Consider the following 16,398-nt stretch of genomic DNA (forward strand, 5'->3'; position numbering starts at 1 on the left):
ACGACCCATTGCAACAGATAGAATGCTGAAGCAGATATCTAGTTCTCTTTTATTAAGCCATACGTTAAAGAGATTTGTAAAAATGTAAAACAGAGGTCTTTTCTCTCTAATAATTTTTTTAGGGAAAGATAGTTATTTTTTCATAAAAATATGGTTTTCAGTGTTAATGTATAATGAGTTCATTATTTTTTTAATTACTATATATTTTTAAAGTTTCCAGTTTTGAGTTGTAGTGCAGTGAATATGGATAGATATAACCTATGTAAAAACCCTTTGGAGTCCTCAAAATTTTTAAGATTGTAAAGGTCTGAGCTGGTGACATAAGGTATATTAGCTTTAGTATAGTAGTTTATTTATTTTTATTGGTTTGTCATAATAACTTTCCTTACCATTTTTGACACTTAAGAGTTACAGAATGAAATAAAAATGAAGTAGAAAATAAAGGTTGAAAATATTAGATAGTTTTAAGATCGACATAATTTAATTCAATTCATTATTGGACAATCATAACCTAATAAATTACATGTCTGTATAATACACAAATGTATAACAATCATCTTTCAACAGTGTAGTTTCTAAGTTTATTGTTCCTGTATCCATTTTTATTTAGAAAGATTTTTTTTCTTATGGAAAATTTTTGGTTAGCAAAATTGACACATATATTGAAATTAAATATTTTGTAAAACATGGACCAAGTACCTAAATTTTTAAAAATTTATTTTTACTTTTTTTAATATAATTTTTAAAGGTTACTTTCCATTTACAGTTATTACAAAATATTGGCTCTATTCCCTGTGCTGTATAGTGCATCCTTGTAGCCTGTCTTACACCCAGTAGTTTGTACCTTCCACTCTCCTACCCCTATACTGCCCCCCCATCCTTGTTAGGATAAGCAACCTTATCCCTTGTTCCTTCTATGATATAAATTTAACATATTAGACCAATTTCTGAATATACTACTCACATCAACCATTCATACATCCATGCATCCTTCCACCTGATAAATTTTTATTGAGCACCTATACCATGACAGAACTGTGAGTGTAGTCTTCAATACATTCTTATGACTTATGTCCCTAATCCTTCCTAGTTATTCCTGGTCTCATCTTCTTGTTTACTTTTTCCTTGTTCAGAAGCTGGCCTTGTCAGTGCTTTGTCCCAGAAACTGGTTAGCCAAATTTTCTACTGAAAGAGGCAGAGGCAGAGAGAGGGTGTTAATCACAGATACACCAGAATTACCAAATACTAGAACTTTGCAATAAGATACAGTATTGCAAAGAGGCCATTTTTATGTTCATTTTCTATTACTGATTCACAAATCTACCTCCTCTTTTAACTACCACTCGACTTTTCCTATCCCTAGTTCTTTAGTGTGATGGCCCCAAACCTGGAAGTCACACAAATTGGAGGGGCCCTGTAAACACTCCAGGCTTTTATTTGTGACCCCAGAAAGGCTGTACCTTGGGAGTAAGGGGAATTCAGATGAAGACCAGCCTTCAAAAGACCTAAAAGCGGTGTCCTTAAGTGGTACAAGGTGATTTTCAAGTACACTGTCTGTCTACCAGAAGAAAAGCAAATCTACTCTAGAGAAAGGTAGCACTAGAGTTGCTACAAATTTTCCTCCACAGTGTCCATTATTTAATCAGAAATCACCAGGTATATCAGGAAACAAGATTAAATGAATAAAACTAAGAAATATAAAAAAGACAATTGAAACAGACCTATGGGAGATGCAGATAATGAACTTTTAAGTAATTGTGATATAAATAAAGAAAATATAAAGATTAAGAATACTAGAGAACTGGAGTATATAAGGAAATCAAAATAGGAAGCTACAGGATATTCATTCTTATAGAACTTGTACAGAGATCGGTCGTTTGCTAAGTTGTAATTCACCTCAATGAATTTCAGAGGATTGAAATATAAGTATGTTCTCTAACCACAGTAGAATCAATAATAAAAAGATAACTAGAAAATGCTTATATAAGTTGAATTTGAGAAGAATTTCTAAATAACTCATGGATGAAAGAAGAAATTACACATGAAATTGAAAAATATTTGGTAAGTAATGATAATGAAAATATATAAAAAATTGTGCTTAGAGGAGAATAGATAGGCTTAAATAGGCTTTTATGTATTTTTTTTAAAGAAAGGCTGAAAAATCAGTGATCAAGCTTTCATCTCAAGAAGCTTAAAAAAAAGTAATAAACCCAAAGTAGAAGGAAAGAAATAATGAAGAGCAAAAATTCAATTAAATTGAAACAAATGTACACTAGAAGCATATCAACAAAACCAAAAGTTGGTGTTTTTTCGTTTTTTTAACTAATTAATTTATTTATTTATTTTTGGCTGCGTTGGGTCTACGTTGCTGTGTGCTGGCTTTCTCTAGTTTCGGCCAGCAGGGGCTTCTCTTCGTTGTGGTGCGCAGGCTTCTCGTGGCATTGGCTTCTCTTGTTGCAGAGCACGGGCTCTAGGTGCGTGAGCTTCAGTACTTGTGGCAGGCGGGCTCAGTAGTTGTGGCTCACAGGCTCTAAAGCGCAGGCTCAGTAGTTGTGGCACACGGGCTTAGCTGTTCCGTGGCATGTGGAATCTTCCTGGACCAGGGATCAAACCCGTACCCCCTGCATTGGCAGGTGGATTCTTAACCACTGTGCCACCAGGGAAGTCCCAGTTGGTGTTTTTAAAAAGATTAATATAACTGTTAAGTTTCTAGCAAGGCTACTCAAGAAAGAAAAGAAAAAGAGAGATTATAAATTACCAGTATCAGTAATGAAGAAGAGGTAAAACCCATCGACCCTACAGACATTAAAAATCCTAAAAGAAAGTATTATGAATAACTTCACACCTATAAATTTAAAAATTTAAATGAAATGGGCAGATTACTTGAAAACTGTCACTTACAAAGCTAACACAAAAAGGAAGAAAGCATCTGAATATTCTGATGTCTACTAAAGAAATTGACGCTATAGTTTAAAATCTTCCCCTTGCAGCTCATTTTTAAATTGAGTTATCTTTTTCTTATGGATTTGTAAGAATTCTTGGCATTCTACAAATGAGATTCTTTTGTCAGATACATATAATGCAAGTATTTTTGTCCACTCTGTGATTTGTCTTTTTACTATCTTAAATGATTACAGTTCATCCCCTGAAATAGGAGGGAAGGTAGAGTGTATGGGTATTAGTTCAATTAGGTTGGTTGGTTTGGTGGCATGAGTTTCCTGTCTTCCAGTTGTGTCTATGTTTTGTTTCTTCATATAGTAAAGTAGGGATAGTATTGTAACCTGACTCACACACAGTTCTTGTGAGGATTAAATATCTTAATGTGTAAAGCGCTCTTAAAACAGAGGTAAGCATGTATTAATTACATTCTTAAGAAGTGTTGACTACGTTTATTTTTTGGAAAAACCTTCAGTGGCAAACAAACAAATATTTGTGTCTCCCAAACAATAACAGCAACCTTCAGTGGTTCACCATTATCTGATAAAGTCTAAAATCTTAAACCTAATTTTCAGCTTTTCCTCCTTTATGGTCCCAACAAGCTTTATATCTTCTGTTTCTTTTGTTGAAAGAAGAGAAACTGTTAAAATCAGCACCATTTATTATGACAGTATAACAAAGAATTCCACAAACATCTAAGGACAGGAAACTAGGTGCAGCCCAGTTTTGTGTGGATTGAAATTAATAAATCAGGAAGCAGGACTTTCCCCCATATTTCTTATCTTAACAATAGCACAGTGTCCTGTGTCTAACTTTCTCTGGAGAGCAGCTTTTCCCGCTTCTGTTTTAGAATGTAGCTTTTTGATTCAAGCCACTACTACTAGTCTCTGTGTCTTTTAGATGAAATTTTAAGAAACTTGAGACTGGGAGCTCGTGCTTGCCTCTTCCTTCCTCTGTTCCAATCCGCTACGACTAACTGTAGGTTTCCCTGGGCTGACTCAGCAGAAACAATGGACTGAGCACAGGGCAAGCTAAGGGATTTTTAGGTTAAAAAAAGGTGGGCAGATTGGTGGGCAAACTGACTGGCATGCTAATCACACCCATATCATTCCTTTATTTCCCAACAATACTGCTGCTTGTAGCCTGCTAGGTTGTTTTTTTTTTTAATTTATTGTAATTTATTTTTGGCTGCATTGGGTCTTTGTTGCTGTGCGTGGGCTTTCTCTAGTTGTGGCGAGCGGGGGCTACTCTTTGTTGCGGTGCGTGAGCTTCTCGTTGCGGTGGCTTCTCATTGTGGAGCACAGGCTCTAGGCGCACGGGCTCAGTAGTTGTGTCTCGCGGGCTCTAGAGCACAGGCTCAGTAGTTGTGGCGCACGGGCTTAGTTGCTCTGCGGCATGTGGGATCTTCTCGGACCAGGGCTCAAACCTGTGTCCCCTGCATTGGCAGGCGGATTCTTAACCACTGCACCACCAGGGAAGTCCTAGCCTGCTAGGTTTTTCCACGTCTGGATTAACTCCGTTTTCATCCTTCTGTCCGACAGTTTCGGTGAATTCACTAGAGTTGTAGACATTTCTACAACTGTAGACATTTCAGTGCTTGTTTTTCTATACCGGTAGTCGACCATCATATATATTGGTTAGTGACACCTTTATTCTTAGCTGCCATTGCAGTGTTTTGAATTTCTATATAGTTAATCTTCATAGATTTTCTGGAGATGTGTGAAAGGGTTGGGTGAAAAGGAAAGTAACTGAATTATAAAATTCTCACTAAAAAATATAATCTTTATAGTCTTTCATTCTAAACAAAGAATCCAGAAGAAATGCTTTGGATTTTAACAAAACTTAACTGGCTAGTCCCAACTATTGAATGATGTTACCTCTTTTCAAAAGTAAAATTAAATTTTTCATATTTTGTTAGAATTGTGTGTTTTCTCTGATTTTGTTCTAGAGTATGCTTCTGGGTGCTTTTGTTGTGTGTTTGTTTTTTCTGGTTTAAATTTTTGGTAATAGTCTTTAGCATATGCTCTGGAGGCACCAAATTCAGTAACTCATGATTTGGATGCATGATAAATAATGAAATTTGGTTGTCTGAAACCTTCCTCTGGAAAGACTAAACAAGTGGTGTGAGGGTGATTATTAATGAGAACGGACTCTTTTCTTCATGTTTTACAAGGGGGCTCATTTTAATTGGCATGTTGATTTGGGCATTGAAGTAAAGAGATATGTCTTGTGATTTCCTTCTATAATTCACAAGAAGTCTGTAACCCAAGTTAAGTCAATATTAATGGTTATGTCCCTTCAGATGCTAGAAAGTTAATCTGACATGATCTACCCTGCACCTTCAGAGAACAAAGTATATACTATATATAATTAAAATTTACCTCATCTTATCTACTTATTTTTTAGTCTTTATCAAATGCATATTTTGAGTGAGTTATTCTTTGCATATTAAAATGTTTATATTTTTATGACATAGCAGGCAAAATATATTTTAACTTCTAATTTTTTTTTTCATGTTTGATTCTTTCTTCTTCCTTTTAGGGTAGAGCCTGGATCAGAGTAGCACTCATGGAAAAACATTTATCTGAATACATCTCTACAGCTCTGAGAGACTTCAAAACAACCAGGTTTAAAAGTCCTTTTAATTTTCAATATATATTTGAAAGATTTACCAGAAGACTTAGCAGTAAGAATAGATGAAGACGCATTTGTTCTTAAAGTCCTTGCCTAATTTATTTCCTCCTTTTTGTACTTCTCAGATAAATCCACTGTCTTCTCAGGAAAATGCAGTTTCTCAACTAAACATACATCTTACCTTGGTTTATCTTTTCAGGCCTCACATTCTGCCTGGAATATCTTTTTTCTGAACAATTTCTGATTCTTACTTTTTCAACACGTGAAGTTTCATTTTCTCCACAGACTTTTTTCTAACCAATTTGGAGAAAAATCTGTGAAATTCCTATAGCATTCTTTCTCTTTCCACACCACAATATTTATTTCTTTAATTCTTATATAATATAATTAATGGTTGCTCAGTTGTCTTTTTAGGGCAGTCTATATCAATGTTCTTCTTGGGTTGTAAGATGGTACATTGTGCAAAACAGGACTTTATTAACTTTTTATGATGATCGAGAAAAGGTTCATATTAGGACAACAGTCATTCCTACTCAGCTGTGGTCTGCTAATCTATATTTATAGCTTTTGTTAAAGAAACCATTTTTTTTCCATTTCAGTAGTATTTGTAACGGAAAATATTCAATATTTTCAATATCCTAGATATGTACTACTCAATACAGTCACCACTAACCACATGCCACTGTGTAAATTAAAATTGAAATTAAGTAAAATTACTGGGCTTCCCTGGTGACGCAGTGGTTAAGATTCCACCTGCCGACGCAGGGGACACAGTTTTGAGCCCTGATCCAGGAAGATCCCACATGCCGCGGAGCAGTGAAGCCTGTGGGCCACAACTACTGAGCCTGCACTGTAGAGCCCACGTGCCACAACTACTGAAGCCCGTGCACCTAGAGCCCACGCTCCGCAACAAGAGAAGCCACCTCAGTGAGAAGCCCGCGCACCGCAATGAAGAGTAGCCCCCACTCACCGCAACTAGAGAAAGCCCACGCGCAGTAACAAAGACCCAGCACAACCAAAAATAAATAAAATAACTAAATTTATTTTTTAAAAAAGTAAAATTACTGATTCAGTTCTTCAGTTGCTTTATCACATTTTAGGTCTTCACTGACCTTCTGTGGTTAATGGCAACCAAATTGGACAGCACAGATATAGAACAGTGCTTCATAGCAGAAAGTTCTATCAGACAGCACTGCCTTAGACACTTCTAAATTACCATACTTATTTCTACCTCGTCAGTCGTATTTCTTAAAGAAGAGAGTGTCTGTAAACCAGTTTTGACAGAAAATTAGGAATATATATACAGAAATCATGTATCTGGAATCTTAAGTTCATGTCCTGATGCCATATTTGACATTTTGGATTTTGAGAAAATCTGGGCCTTTGTTATGACACATTCTTTTAGCTAACTAGCTAATACAGATTACAATATCTTTACTTAGGTGTCTTTATGTTTTTAGGTAATAAAACAATAAATTTTTTATTTGGAAGATACAAAGAAAAAATTATCATTATAAATTTGACCAGGATATAAAGACTTTTAACTCCAAGAAGCGTTTGCACAAAGTAAATCTGATATATGCTTATTGAATTCTTTTAAAGCAGTATGATACTCTTGAGATATTTCTAAAGATAGACAGTGAGATGATGATAAACTCTTAGACATTTGAAATAAATCTTATGCAATGAAACATTTGTTTTATTTATCATCACTAGTAAATACGTTTAATTATGGAAGATAATAAATATTGAATATAATAAGGCTTCAAAAATAAAAGTAGTATCAGAATCTCATAGATCAAACCTAAAAATCCTAAATTAATGAAATCAAAACCAAGTTTATACCATAATTATCTCCTGTACAATAACAAGATAGTCTTTTCTAAATAGAAATTAAAGCATTAATAATCTCTCTAGGGTTTCCCTGGTGGTGCAGTGGTTAAGAATCCACCTGCCAATGCAGGGGACATGGGTTCGAGCCCTGGTCCAGGAAGATCCCACATGCCGCGGAGCAACTAAGCCCGTGTGCCACAACTACTGAGCCTGCTCTCTGGAGCACGTGAGCCACAACTACTGAGCCCATGTGCCACAACTACTGAAGCCTGCGTGCCTAGAGCCCGTGCTCCGCAACAAGAGAAGCCACTGCAATGAGAAGGCCACATACTGCAACGAAGAGTAGCCCCCACTCGCCGCAACTAGAGGAAGCCCGCGTGCATCAACGAAGACCCAGTGTAGCCAAAAATAAATAAATAAATTTAAGAAAAAAAAATCTCTCTAAGTTGTTAGTCTTGTTTCTTAGTTTACACAATTGGGTGGGGTAGAAATAGTACTTGAATAGACTATTTTTAGAGTGAGTAGCTTAAATTTTTTAAGGGAAATCCTTTTTGCCTTGTTTTTAGGTATTAGCTGGGTTTTTTTTTGAAAAAAGGAAGTGATTCAGCTGTAAAAAGTTCATGAAGTAAAAATACTCTTGTAACAATATATAAACGTATATTATTCAAATAGAAACATGGCTTAGTATATGTTTATACACGCACAGAAATACATCATATTTATATACACAGATACACACACAGTATTTAAATGTGACTATGATGGCTCTGTAATTATCAAGAAATGAAGTAAGTAGTTACTTCAGAACTCTCATCCTAAAAGTTAACTAAAAAAGGCAGTTGCCAAAAGACGAAGTCTTTTTTTTTTTTAACTATTTACACTACTTATTTTTTATTAACTGAAATCAAACCAGAGAAACTTAATTATAAATAAATTTGATTGTGAACCCGTAGCGAAAACATATGTATTTGGAAGATTAGGTTTGTAAAATAACAAGCGTACTTTTAGAAAGAAGAGTTATTCCTTACCTTTTGTCCGGATGCTCCCGGACATAAGCGCTTGTAGAACAATGAGAAATGATCTCTAATTCTTTAGGAGTCTTGAGAGTATCTGAATCAAGTGATTTCTTCTTGTTCTACTCTTCACAGAGAGTAATGAGGTCTTTTAAAATGGTGATACAAGTGTTTACCCCAGTACAGAAGGAGGAGCTACATGAGCTAAGACAGGCAGCTTGAAAGTACTCATCAGTGAAAATCCAAGGATAAGATTGGGTAGAGGAACTGTGGGGAGCACAACTACGATAAATCTTCTGAAGTACGTGATGATCGCTCCAAAGTATTAGAGAAATTCATGTGATCTTTTTGCTACGGTGGAGGATATCTTGGTGAGCAATTGAAAAAATCCTTGAAGAGTTTCACGGTTTACGGATTGGGGTGTTGTTGGGAAAGAGCCAGAGGTGGGAAGTTGGCAGACTCAAGAAGAGAATCCAAGCTAAAAGAAAAAAGGAATTATTTTGGTAGGTTACTGGGAAAACCTAGAGATAGAGAAGTAAGGTAGAAACTGAATAATTTGCTCAAAGTTTTACTTTCTCCTCACCCGTAGCCTGAAAAATAATTAGAAAAGTTAAGCTAAAGAATACAAATGTGACATTTGAAACAAGATCGAAAATATTCTGGTAAGATTTTGAAGTAACAACTGTGGAAAATATAAAGTAGAGAAAAAATTACTGTGTGGAATCCTGTTTATTACCTTGCAGTTGCACCACAGTACTTCATTTATGATGACAAAAGTAGTGTTCAAAAAACGTTAATCTTCTCGATATGATAGTAGGAGTAAGAGAAGAGGAACGTATAAAGTAAAACTTCAAAATTACTCAGCTGTCACAAAGGGGGAAGAAAAAGGAATGGATAAACACTTTTCTAAAGGATAGGAGAGTAGGTGGGGTAGTGATAAATTACCACACCTTTCAAGAACTAAGAAGGTCTTTAGGAATTTGAATGTTTGAAAGTTTTACATTATTAAGATGAAAAAAATACACGTGATTAAAATGTGCTTGTGGACTGCTGCCACACAGCACATATAAAGTTAACTCAAAATGGCTCAGACCTAAAAGTAAAGCTCTTAGAAGAGAACATAGATGTAAATCTGCATGACCTGGGATTAGATAGTAGTTTCTTAGACATGTTACTAAACACCCAAGCAGCAAAAGGAAAATAGATAAATTGGACAGAATCAAAATGTAAAGCTTATCGCTTTGAAGAATATCTTCAAGAAAGTGAAAAAACAATCCACAGAACTGGAGAAAATATTTGCAAAGCCTATATCTGATAAGAGACTTGATTGTGAAATATATACGAAGAACTCTTAAAACTCAGTAGTAAAATATTTTTAAATTTTAAAATGGGCAAAGAATCTGAATAGACATTTTTCCAAAGAAGGTACACAAATGACCAAGAAACACATGGAAGATGTGTAACATCAGTAGGCATCAGGGAAATGCAAATCTAAACTGCAAGATACCACTGCACACCTGCCAGGATGGCTACGATCAAAGGAACATATATGGGCTTCCCTGGTGGCACAGTGGTTGAGAGTCCGCCTGCCGATGCAGGGGACACAGGTTCGTGCCCCAGTCCGGGAGGATCCCACATGCTGTGGAGCGGCTGGGCCCATGAGCCATGGCTGCTGGGCCTGCGCATCCGGAGCCTGTGCTCCGCAACGAGAGAGGCCACAACAGTGAGAGGCCCGTGTACCGCAAAAAAAAAAAAAAAAAAAAAGAATACATAATAACAAGTGTTGGCAAGGATGTGGAAACATTGCAACAATTATACATTGATTGTGGGAAAGTAAAATGATGCAACCACTTTGAAAAACAGCCTGGCAATTCCTCATAAAGTTAAACATAGAGTTACTATATGTCCCAGCACATGAATCCTAGATAAACAGATACAGATATCCAAGAGAATTAAAACCATGTGTTCACAAAAAAAACGTACACAGATGTTCACAGCAGCATAATCCATAAGAGCCAAAAAGGCGAGAGAACCCGAATATCCATCAACTGATGAAGGGGTAAGCAAAATGTCCATTCCATGCGGTGGAATATTATTCAGCCATAAAAAGGAATGAAAAGCTGCTGCTGCTGCTCCTGGTGCTTGCTTATGTGCTTGTTCTGTGGGACCCAGTACCTCATTTGTGAAGTGGTAGCTGAGGAGGATCTGGACCTCGCCACAGTCGATGAAAAGCCCAAGGAGTCAAGACTGAAGACAACAATCATATTAACAATCAAGACAATCTTTTTTTTTTTGCGGTACGCGGGCCTCTCACTGCTGTGGCCTCTCCCGTTGCGGAGCACAGGCTCCGGACGCGCAGGCTCAGCGGCCATGGCTCACGGGCCCAGCCGCTCTGCGGCATGTGGGACCTTCCCGGACCGGGGCACGAACCCGTGTCCCCTGTATCGGCAGGCGGACTCTCAACCACTGCGCCACCAGGGAAGCCCAAGACAATCATTTTTGTTGTGATGGAATGTGTCTCCTGTCAGAGGCTGCTTTCTTTTAGATCCTATCCCCATTCACTTCTTCTTTTAGTTATCACTTCTCTCTTTCCTCATCCTCAATCTCTTTCCCATTGCTGGATCATTCCCACCCACGTAGAAGCATATACTGGTATCTCCTACCTTAACAGCAAAAACTTCTCCCTTGAACCTGCATTTCCCTCTCATACTGCTCATTTCCATGTTCTGCGTCATCACCAGACTTCTCAAAAATCTTTATACACACTTTCATCTCCTTACCTGAGAGTCGCTCTTTATTCTCGTCCAGCTTCTGCCTCTCACCACTCCACCAAGGATAATTTTAAAAGAATACCAAGAGTCCACAAGCTACCCAGACGTAATGGACATTTCTCTGTCCACATTGTACTTCATTGTACAGCTAAAATAGTTGAAAACTTCCTCTTTCTTGAAAAACCTCTCTGCTTTTAACTTATATAGCATTCCCTGGCTTTTCTTTCTCCCCCTGTAATTGCTCTTTCTCAGGCTTCTTTTACTTTTCACAGCTTTGTAGTGTCAGTATTCTCTGGGCTCAGTCCTCTGTTGTCTGCTCTTCTTTCTCTTCTCAGAATTTCATCCATCTCCCTGGAACTTTAAATACCAGCTATATGGTGGTGGCACCACATTTAAACCTCTAGCTAGATAGTTCAGATTTCTTGATTCCGTGCCGCACCCCATCCTACAACCCTGTTGACCCACTTCTTGGCAAATGGTTTCGCTGCCCTACTTACATGGCTGACGAAGTCAGAATCTGAAATTCATATTTGATTCCTCTTTCTCCTTCATTTTTTTAAATACAAATTTATTTCTGGCTTCATGGGGTCTTCGTTGCTGCACAAGGGCTTTCTCTAGTTGCGGCGAGCGGGGGCTACTCTTCGTTGCAGTGCGCGGGCTTCTTATCGCGGTGGCTTCTCTTGTTGCGGAACACGGGCTCTAGGCGCGCAGGCTCAGTAGCTGTGGCTCGCAGGCTCTAGAGCGCAGGCTCAGCCATTGTGGCACACGGGCTTAGTTGCTCCACGGCATGTGGGATCTTCCCGGACCGGGTCTCGAACCCGTGTCCCCTGCATTGGCAGATGGATTGTTAACCACTGCGCCACCAGGGAAGACCCTCTCCTTCATTCTTTCCAGTCGTTCCAGTAGCAACTCTTTTCGATCCTATCTCCAAAATCTATCTCGAATCTACCCATTTACCTTTATCGCCATGGCTGCAAGAGTAATGCATACCTCTCTCATCTCTTGCTTATACTCCCCTACTCTCCCAGCTGAGATTCCAGTTTGCCCCCTCCCAGTAGCCACCCAGCTTCCAGCCATTCTTCTTAAAAGTAAAAGGGATCCTGTCAATTCCCACTTTAAACATTGAAATGGTTTCTCATTACTTTAGCCTGCAGGCTCTGCAAATACATTCCCTGGAGTCAGACCCTGGATTTGCCACTTTCTGGCTGTGGAATCTTGGGTAAATTGCTTACTCCCTCCATGGCATAGTATTTGGTGGTAAAGTTAAGCAAGATAATTCATGTAAAGCACTTATAACTGTGCCTGGCACTCAGTAAATGTTTACAATTATTGTTAATGTTATGTGGCCTACAGAGCCCTGTGTGATCAAACTTCTCTGGGCCTAAGGTCTCAGACTAAACACTTGAGAATGTCTTTCCTAATGACTTTCTTCAAAGTTGGGTTCTCCTTTAATTTTTCTCTACCTCAACAACTTATTTATTTACTTTATACTACTTACCATCTCTGATTATCTTTTTTCAGCCTGTCCTCTCCCCTAGACTATAAGCTCCATAAAGAGGGGTCATGTTTACCTTGTTCACCATTTTATCTATAGGATACAACACAGTTCTTGCTATATTATGTACTTATTGATAAAAATAATTAAAGAATCTCACATTCTTAGCAAGACCTTTTGGAGATTTTTTGGCCAGTTTTTCATTCTGATTCCATTTGACTTAGAATAGATCATTTCTTTATAATGCTGTAATTTGTTTTGTATGTCATGAGGGAGAATCTTCTTTATCTCCTCCCTTCAAGTTTCTTATGTAAGGGCTAAACTGGGGAAGAGAACAAGATGTTGATAAAGAAATTTCTTTGGTTTATAAGATAAGCTTCCTCATATTTTAATATTGCACTTTTAGTGTGTGGAATAACTTATGACTCAAAAAAGGAAATTTTGAAGCATGATATTGTGCAATATCAACATCATCTATTCTGGTTGTTCACTTTGGATCCCACCCAAAGGATATTTGTTATTGAAGTACCTGAAAGGCCTTAAAATAGTCTTTCAGAATGAACACTAAGGATGGCATTATAGACACATATTTCAACTAAAATTAAATTATATGTGTTAATAAAAAGAGTATTATTCTTATTAGGGTATTATTTTAAATACTTTTCTAGTTTCTAATATATTTCTAGTCAATATACAAATAATTGGAAAGAGTATACCTAATAGAAAGTGGGAGCTTTTCTTCCAGACCACAATAATATCAAATAGCTGCTCACAGTTTTCCTTTGCTTCTAAAATACAAAACTTCTTTAAAGATACAGTGTACTATATAAATCTTTAAGCAGAAGTATTTAATATATTTTTCACCTTGGTACTTTCAATATTTATAATACATTTTTGCAAGTCAGTATGCTCTTTTTGTTAGATCCTGCTCATAAAAATATTTTCTTTAGAACAAAAAATATTTTCAACAAAAAAAAGGGAATTTTTTTAGTATATACCTTACTATTATTGGATTAGTCATCTTAGGCTTTGCTCTTGGCTCATTGGTTACATAATCTTGGTTATATAAGCAAACTTTTTTAATGTTCCAATTTTTCTATGAGATAAAATGAAGAAATTGAAAGCTTACAGTCTTTAGAAGTCTTTGAAAATATTGATAATAGGAATCACATTTTCAGTCAAAATTATTGATATGTTGGTTTGATTAAGGAAATATAAAATTAATTTTTCCTAATAGCTTCTGCCTCTCTAATATACATGAATGAGTGTGTTGTCTTTGATTAATTAAGTCTTTGATTAAATGATAGAAATATAATCTTTTTCAGATCACTTAGTATTCTTTTAAATATTATTTTAAAAATTTGTTATCTCAAAGTTAGAAGTACAGTTACTGAAAATTTTTTGTTTTTTTAACCAGGACTAATAATGAAAAGTTCAGCATACAATGGACAATTCTCTTAACTAGCCTTTCCTCTTCCATTTTTCCTCCCTTCCCCTCTGTTGCAGTGAAGACTGTTAAATTAAATCAGGTCTTTGCAGCATTATGCTTCATGCTTGGTTTTATTTGAGTGGAATTATTGATTACACGTATAGCAAGCACTTCACTTATATAGGTTAGCTTAAAAAAATCAATAGTAAAACAAAAGCCAAAAAACCTCAGTAAAACAATATGATATACACACACATAAATGACCTTTAGGCTTAAAATTTTTTCTAAAAACCAGTTAGTTTTTGTTTCAGGTATTTTTCATTAGTTCATAATATAATATTAACATTAGGGAACAAGCAAGAATAGTTTTGATCTGACTCCTAGAATGTACTTTAAAACATGGTGGGCTCAAGGTGGCAAATAAAAGTAGACCTTTTCTTATATAAGGAAGTACTAGGAATAATGGGTGATTGCCAGTGTCAAAAGCCAGAACAAACATCTGTGTCCCATAGAATGTGGTGGTCTAGAACCACTGGAATCATAGTTCTTCCAGGAGTTTTTAAAATATTCAATCAACAGCCGATTTAGCCATTGGGGCAGGGACAAGATCTCAGATATATAGATTTGTCTAAATATCTTTTAGACAAATCTATATATCTTAGATTACCTTTTTGTGGAACACGTCAGTTGAATATGTAGAAATTACTTGCATTTATTTTACTAATCTTTGTTAGGCTGGAACTTTTAGTTTTTCTCCTTTTATGTAAATGAATGAAAACAATTCCCATATTTCCAAGGAAACAGAAAACATCTAATCCAAGCTAGTCTTCCCACCATGTTTGTTGGCAGCCTTACATCTGTCAGAGGGTAAATAGTCTCTTATTTTTCTTTGTACTTTTTATTCATGTAAAATTCCTTAAGGTCCATAACAGAGGTTAAATTCTCTTTAAATATTTTTGTTTTAAAAGAAGTATTATGGTTTAATAGAAAATATGTAGAACTTAAAGTAAGAAGGATTGGTTTTCCTCCTTGATAAGTTTATCCACATAAGCTTGGGCAAATTGTTTTAACCTGACTCACTTCTTGGTGGTGAATTTGAAATGAATGACAATTCCTTCAGCATTTACTTCATGGGCTTTGCAATTATTAAACAGTATGATTGTAAAAGTATTTGGTAAACTGTGGACTGTTTCAGTATTGATGCTAGTATTATAAACTTTACATGCAGCCTTTATAAACTCATGAATATGGAAAAGAGCAAGACAAATTTCCTTTAATAAGAAACTTTTAGTTAGTGGGGTGTTACAGAGTGGTGTTGACTATGTGTAATATAAATAGTTATAACAATTTAATTATCCCTGTTACTGGACATAAACTAGTTTTTGCATACTATTATTCTTAAAAAGAAGTAAATTCAATGATCTTACATTCTTTTGTGGAAAAATACCTTAAGCCCATATTAAATAATATTTTTTTCAAAATATTTATTTTAAATATTTTAAAATAAAACTTTGGTATTTTAAAAATTAACATTGACCAAAACAGAAAGCTTTCAAGGAATTAGCAAAATAGATTCATATTCACTTTTTGTCAAAGATATGATGAATATTTTTTTTTCATAGGCAGCCACCTTGCTAGCCCATCTGCCCTATTAGTATTGTAGTGTTAAAGGTTAGCATAAATTACTATTAATCACACCTTCCTAGTTCTTAATTAGTTAATAACCTTTGGAATTACAGAAGAACAGAATGTGTGTTTGTGTTTGTTCTATGTATAGAATAATAATCTACCTAGTATTGAAAATAGACCAGTATAAATGACTGTGAATTTACCACCTTTCAGTTGACATTTATATTGCTTCACTCTTAGAGAAAAATGCTAGACACTGTAGACCCCTTGAATGAGTCACTTTGGGGATTCTTTTTAAGAGAGGTATAAGCACTTAGAATGATTTTCTTTGTTACAGTGGCAGCTTTTTTTTCTAAGTATCTGCAAGACTTGAGTGATCCAAGTTTGTTCTTGTTGTGACAAATTAAATAAAATTTATTTCTTTCTACTTGAGCTTGGGCTCTAAGTGATTTCTGTAGATGAAACTTCAGTCAGTTTTTAATATTTATGTGTTCACCCATTTCATTTTTTAGGAGATTTTATGAAGATGGAGCAATTGTCTTGGGCGAGGAAGCAAATATGCTTGCTGGCATGCTGCTTGGACTCAATGCTATTGATTTCAGGTATTTCATCTAACTATATGCATTATGACTTAAAATTATTCTACCTCGTAATAGT

At 36.0% G+C, this 16,398-nt stretch overlaps 1 protein-coding gene across 2 annotated transcripts in view; it reads left to right on the plus strand.

Annotated features, from left to right (window-relative positions):
- Positions 1 to 16,398, plus strand: part of RUNDC3B (RUN domain containing 3B) — a 152,954-nt gene that overhangs the window by 66,993 nt on the left and 69,563 nt on the right. For both annotated transcript variants that reach the window (XM_029234476.1, XM_029234477.1), the window contains exons 5-6: positions 5,479 to 5,564; positions 16,254 to 16,343. In XM_029234476.1, the coding sequence (XP_029090309.1) occupies positions 5,479 to 5,564; positions 16,254 to 16,343 (176 nt within the window). The remainder of the gene's footprint in view (positions 1 to 5,478; positions 5,565 to 16,253; positions 16,344 to 16,398) is intronic.

The sequence above is a fragment of the Monodon monoceros genome, unplaced genomic scaffold (assembly GCF_005190385.1).
Source record: "Monodon monoceros isolate NGI ecotype Baffin Bay Population unplaced genomic scaffold, NGI_Narwhal_1 Super_Scaffold_2, whole genome shotgun sequence".
Taxonomy (NCBI): Eukaryota; Metazoa; Chordata; class Mammalia; order Artiodactyla; family Monodontidae; genus Monodon; species Monodon monoceros.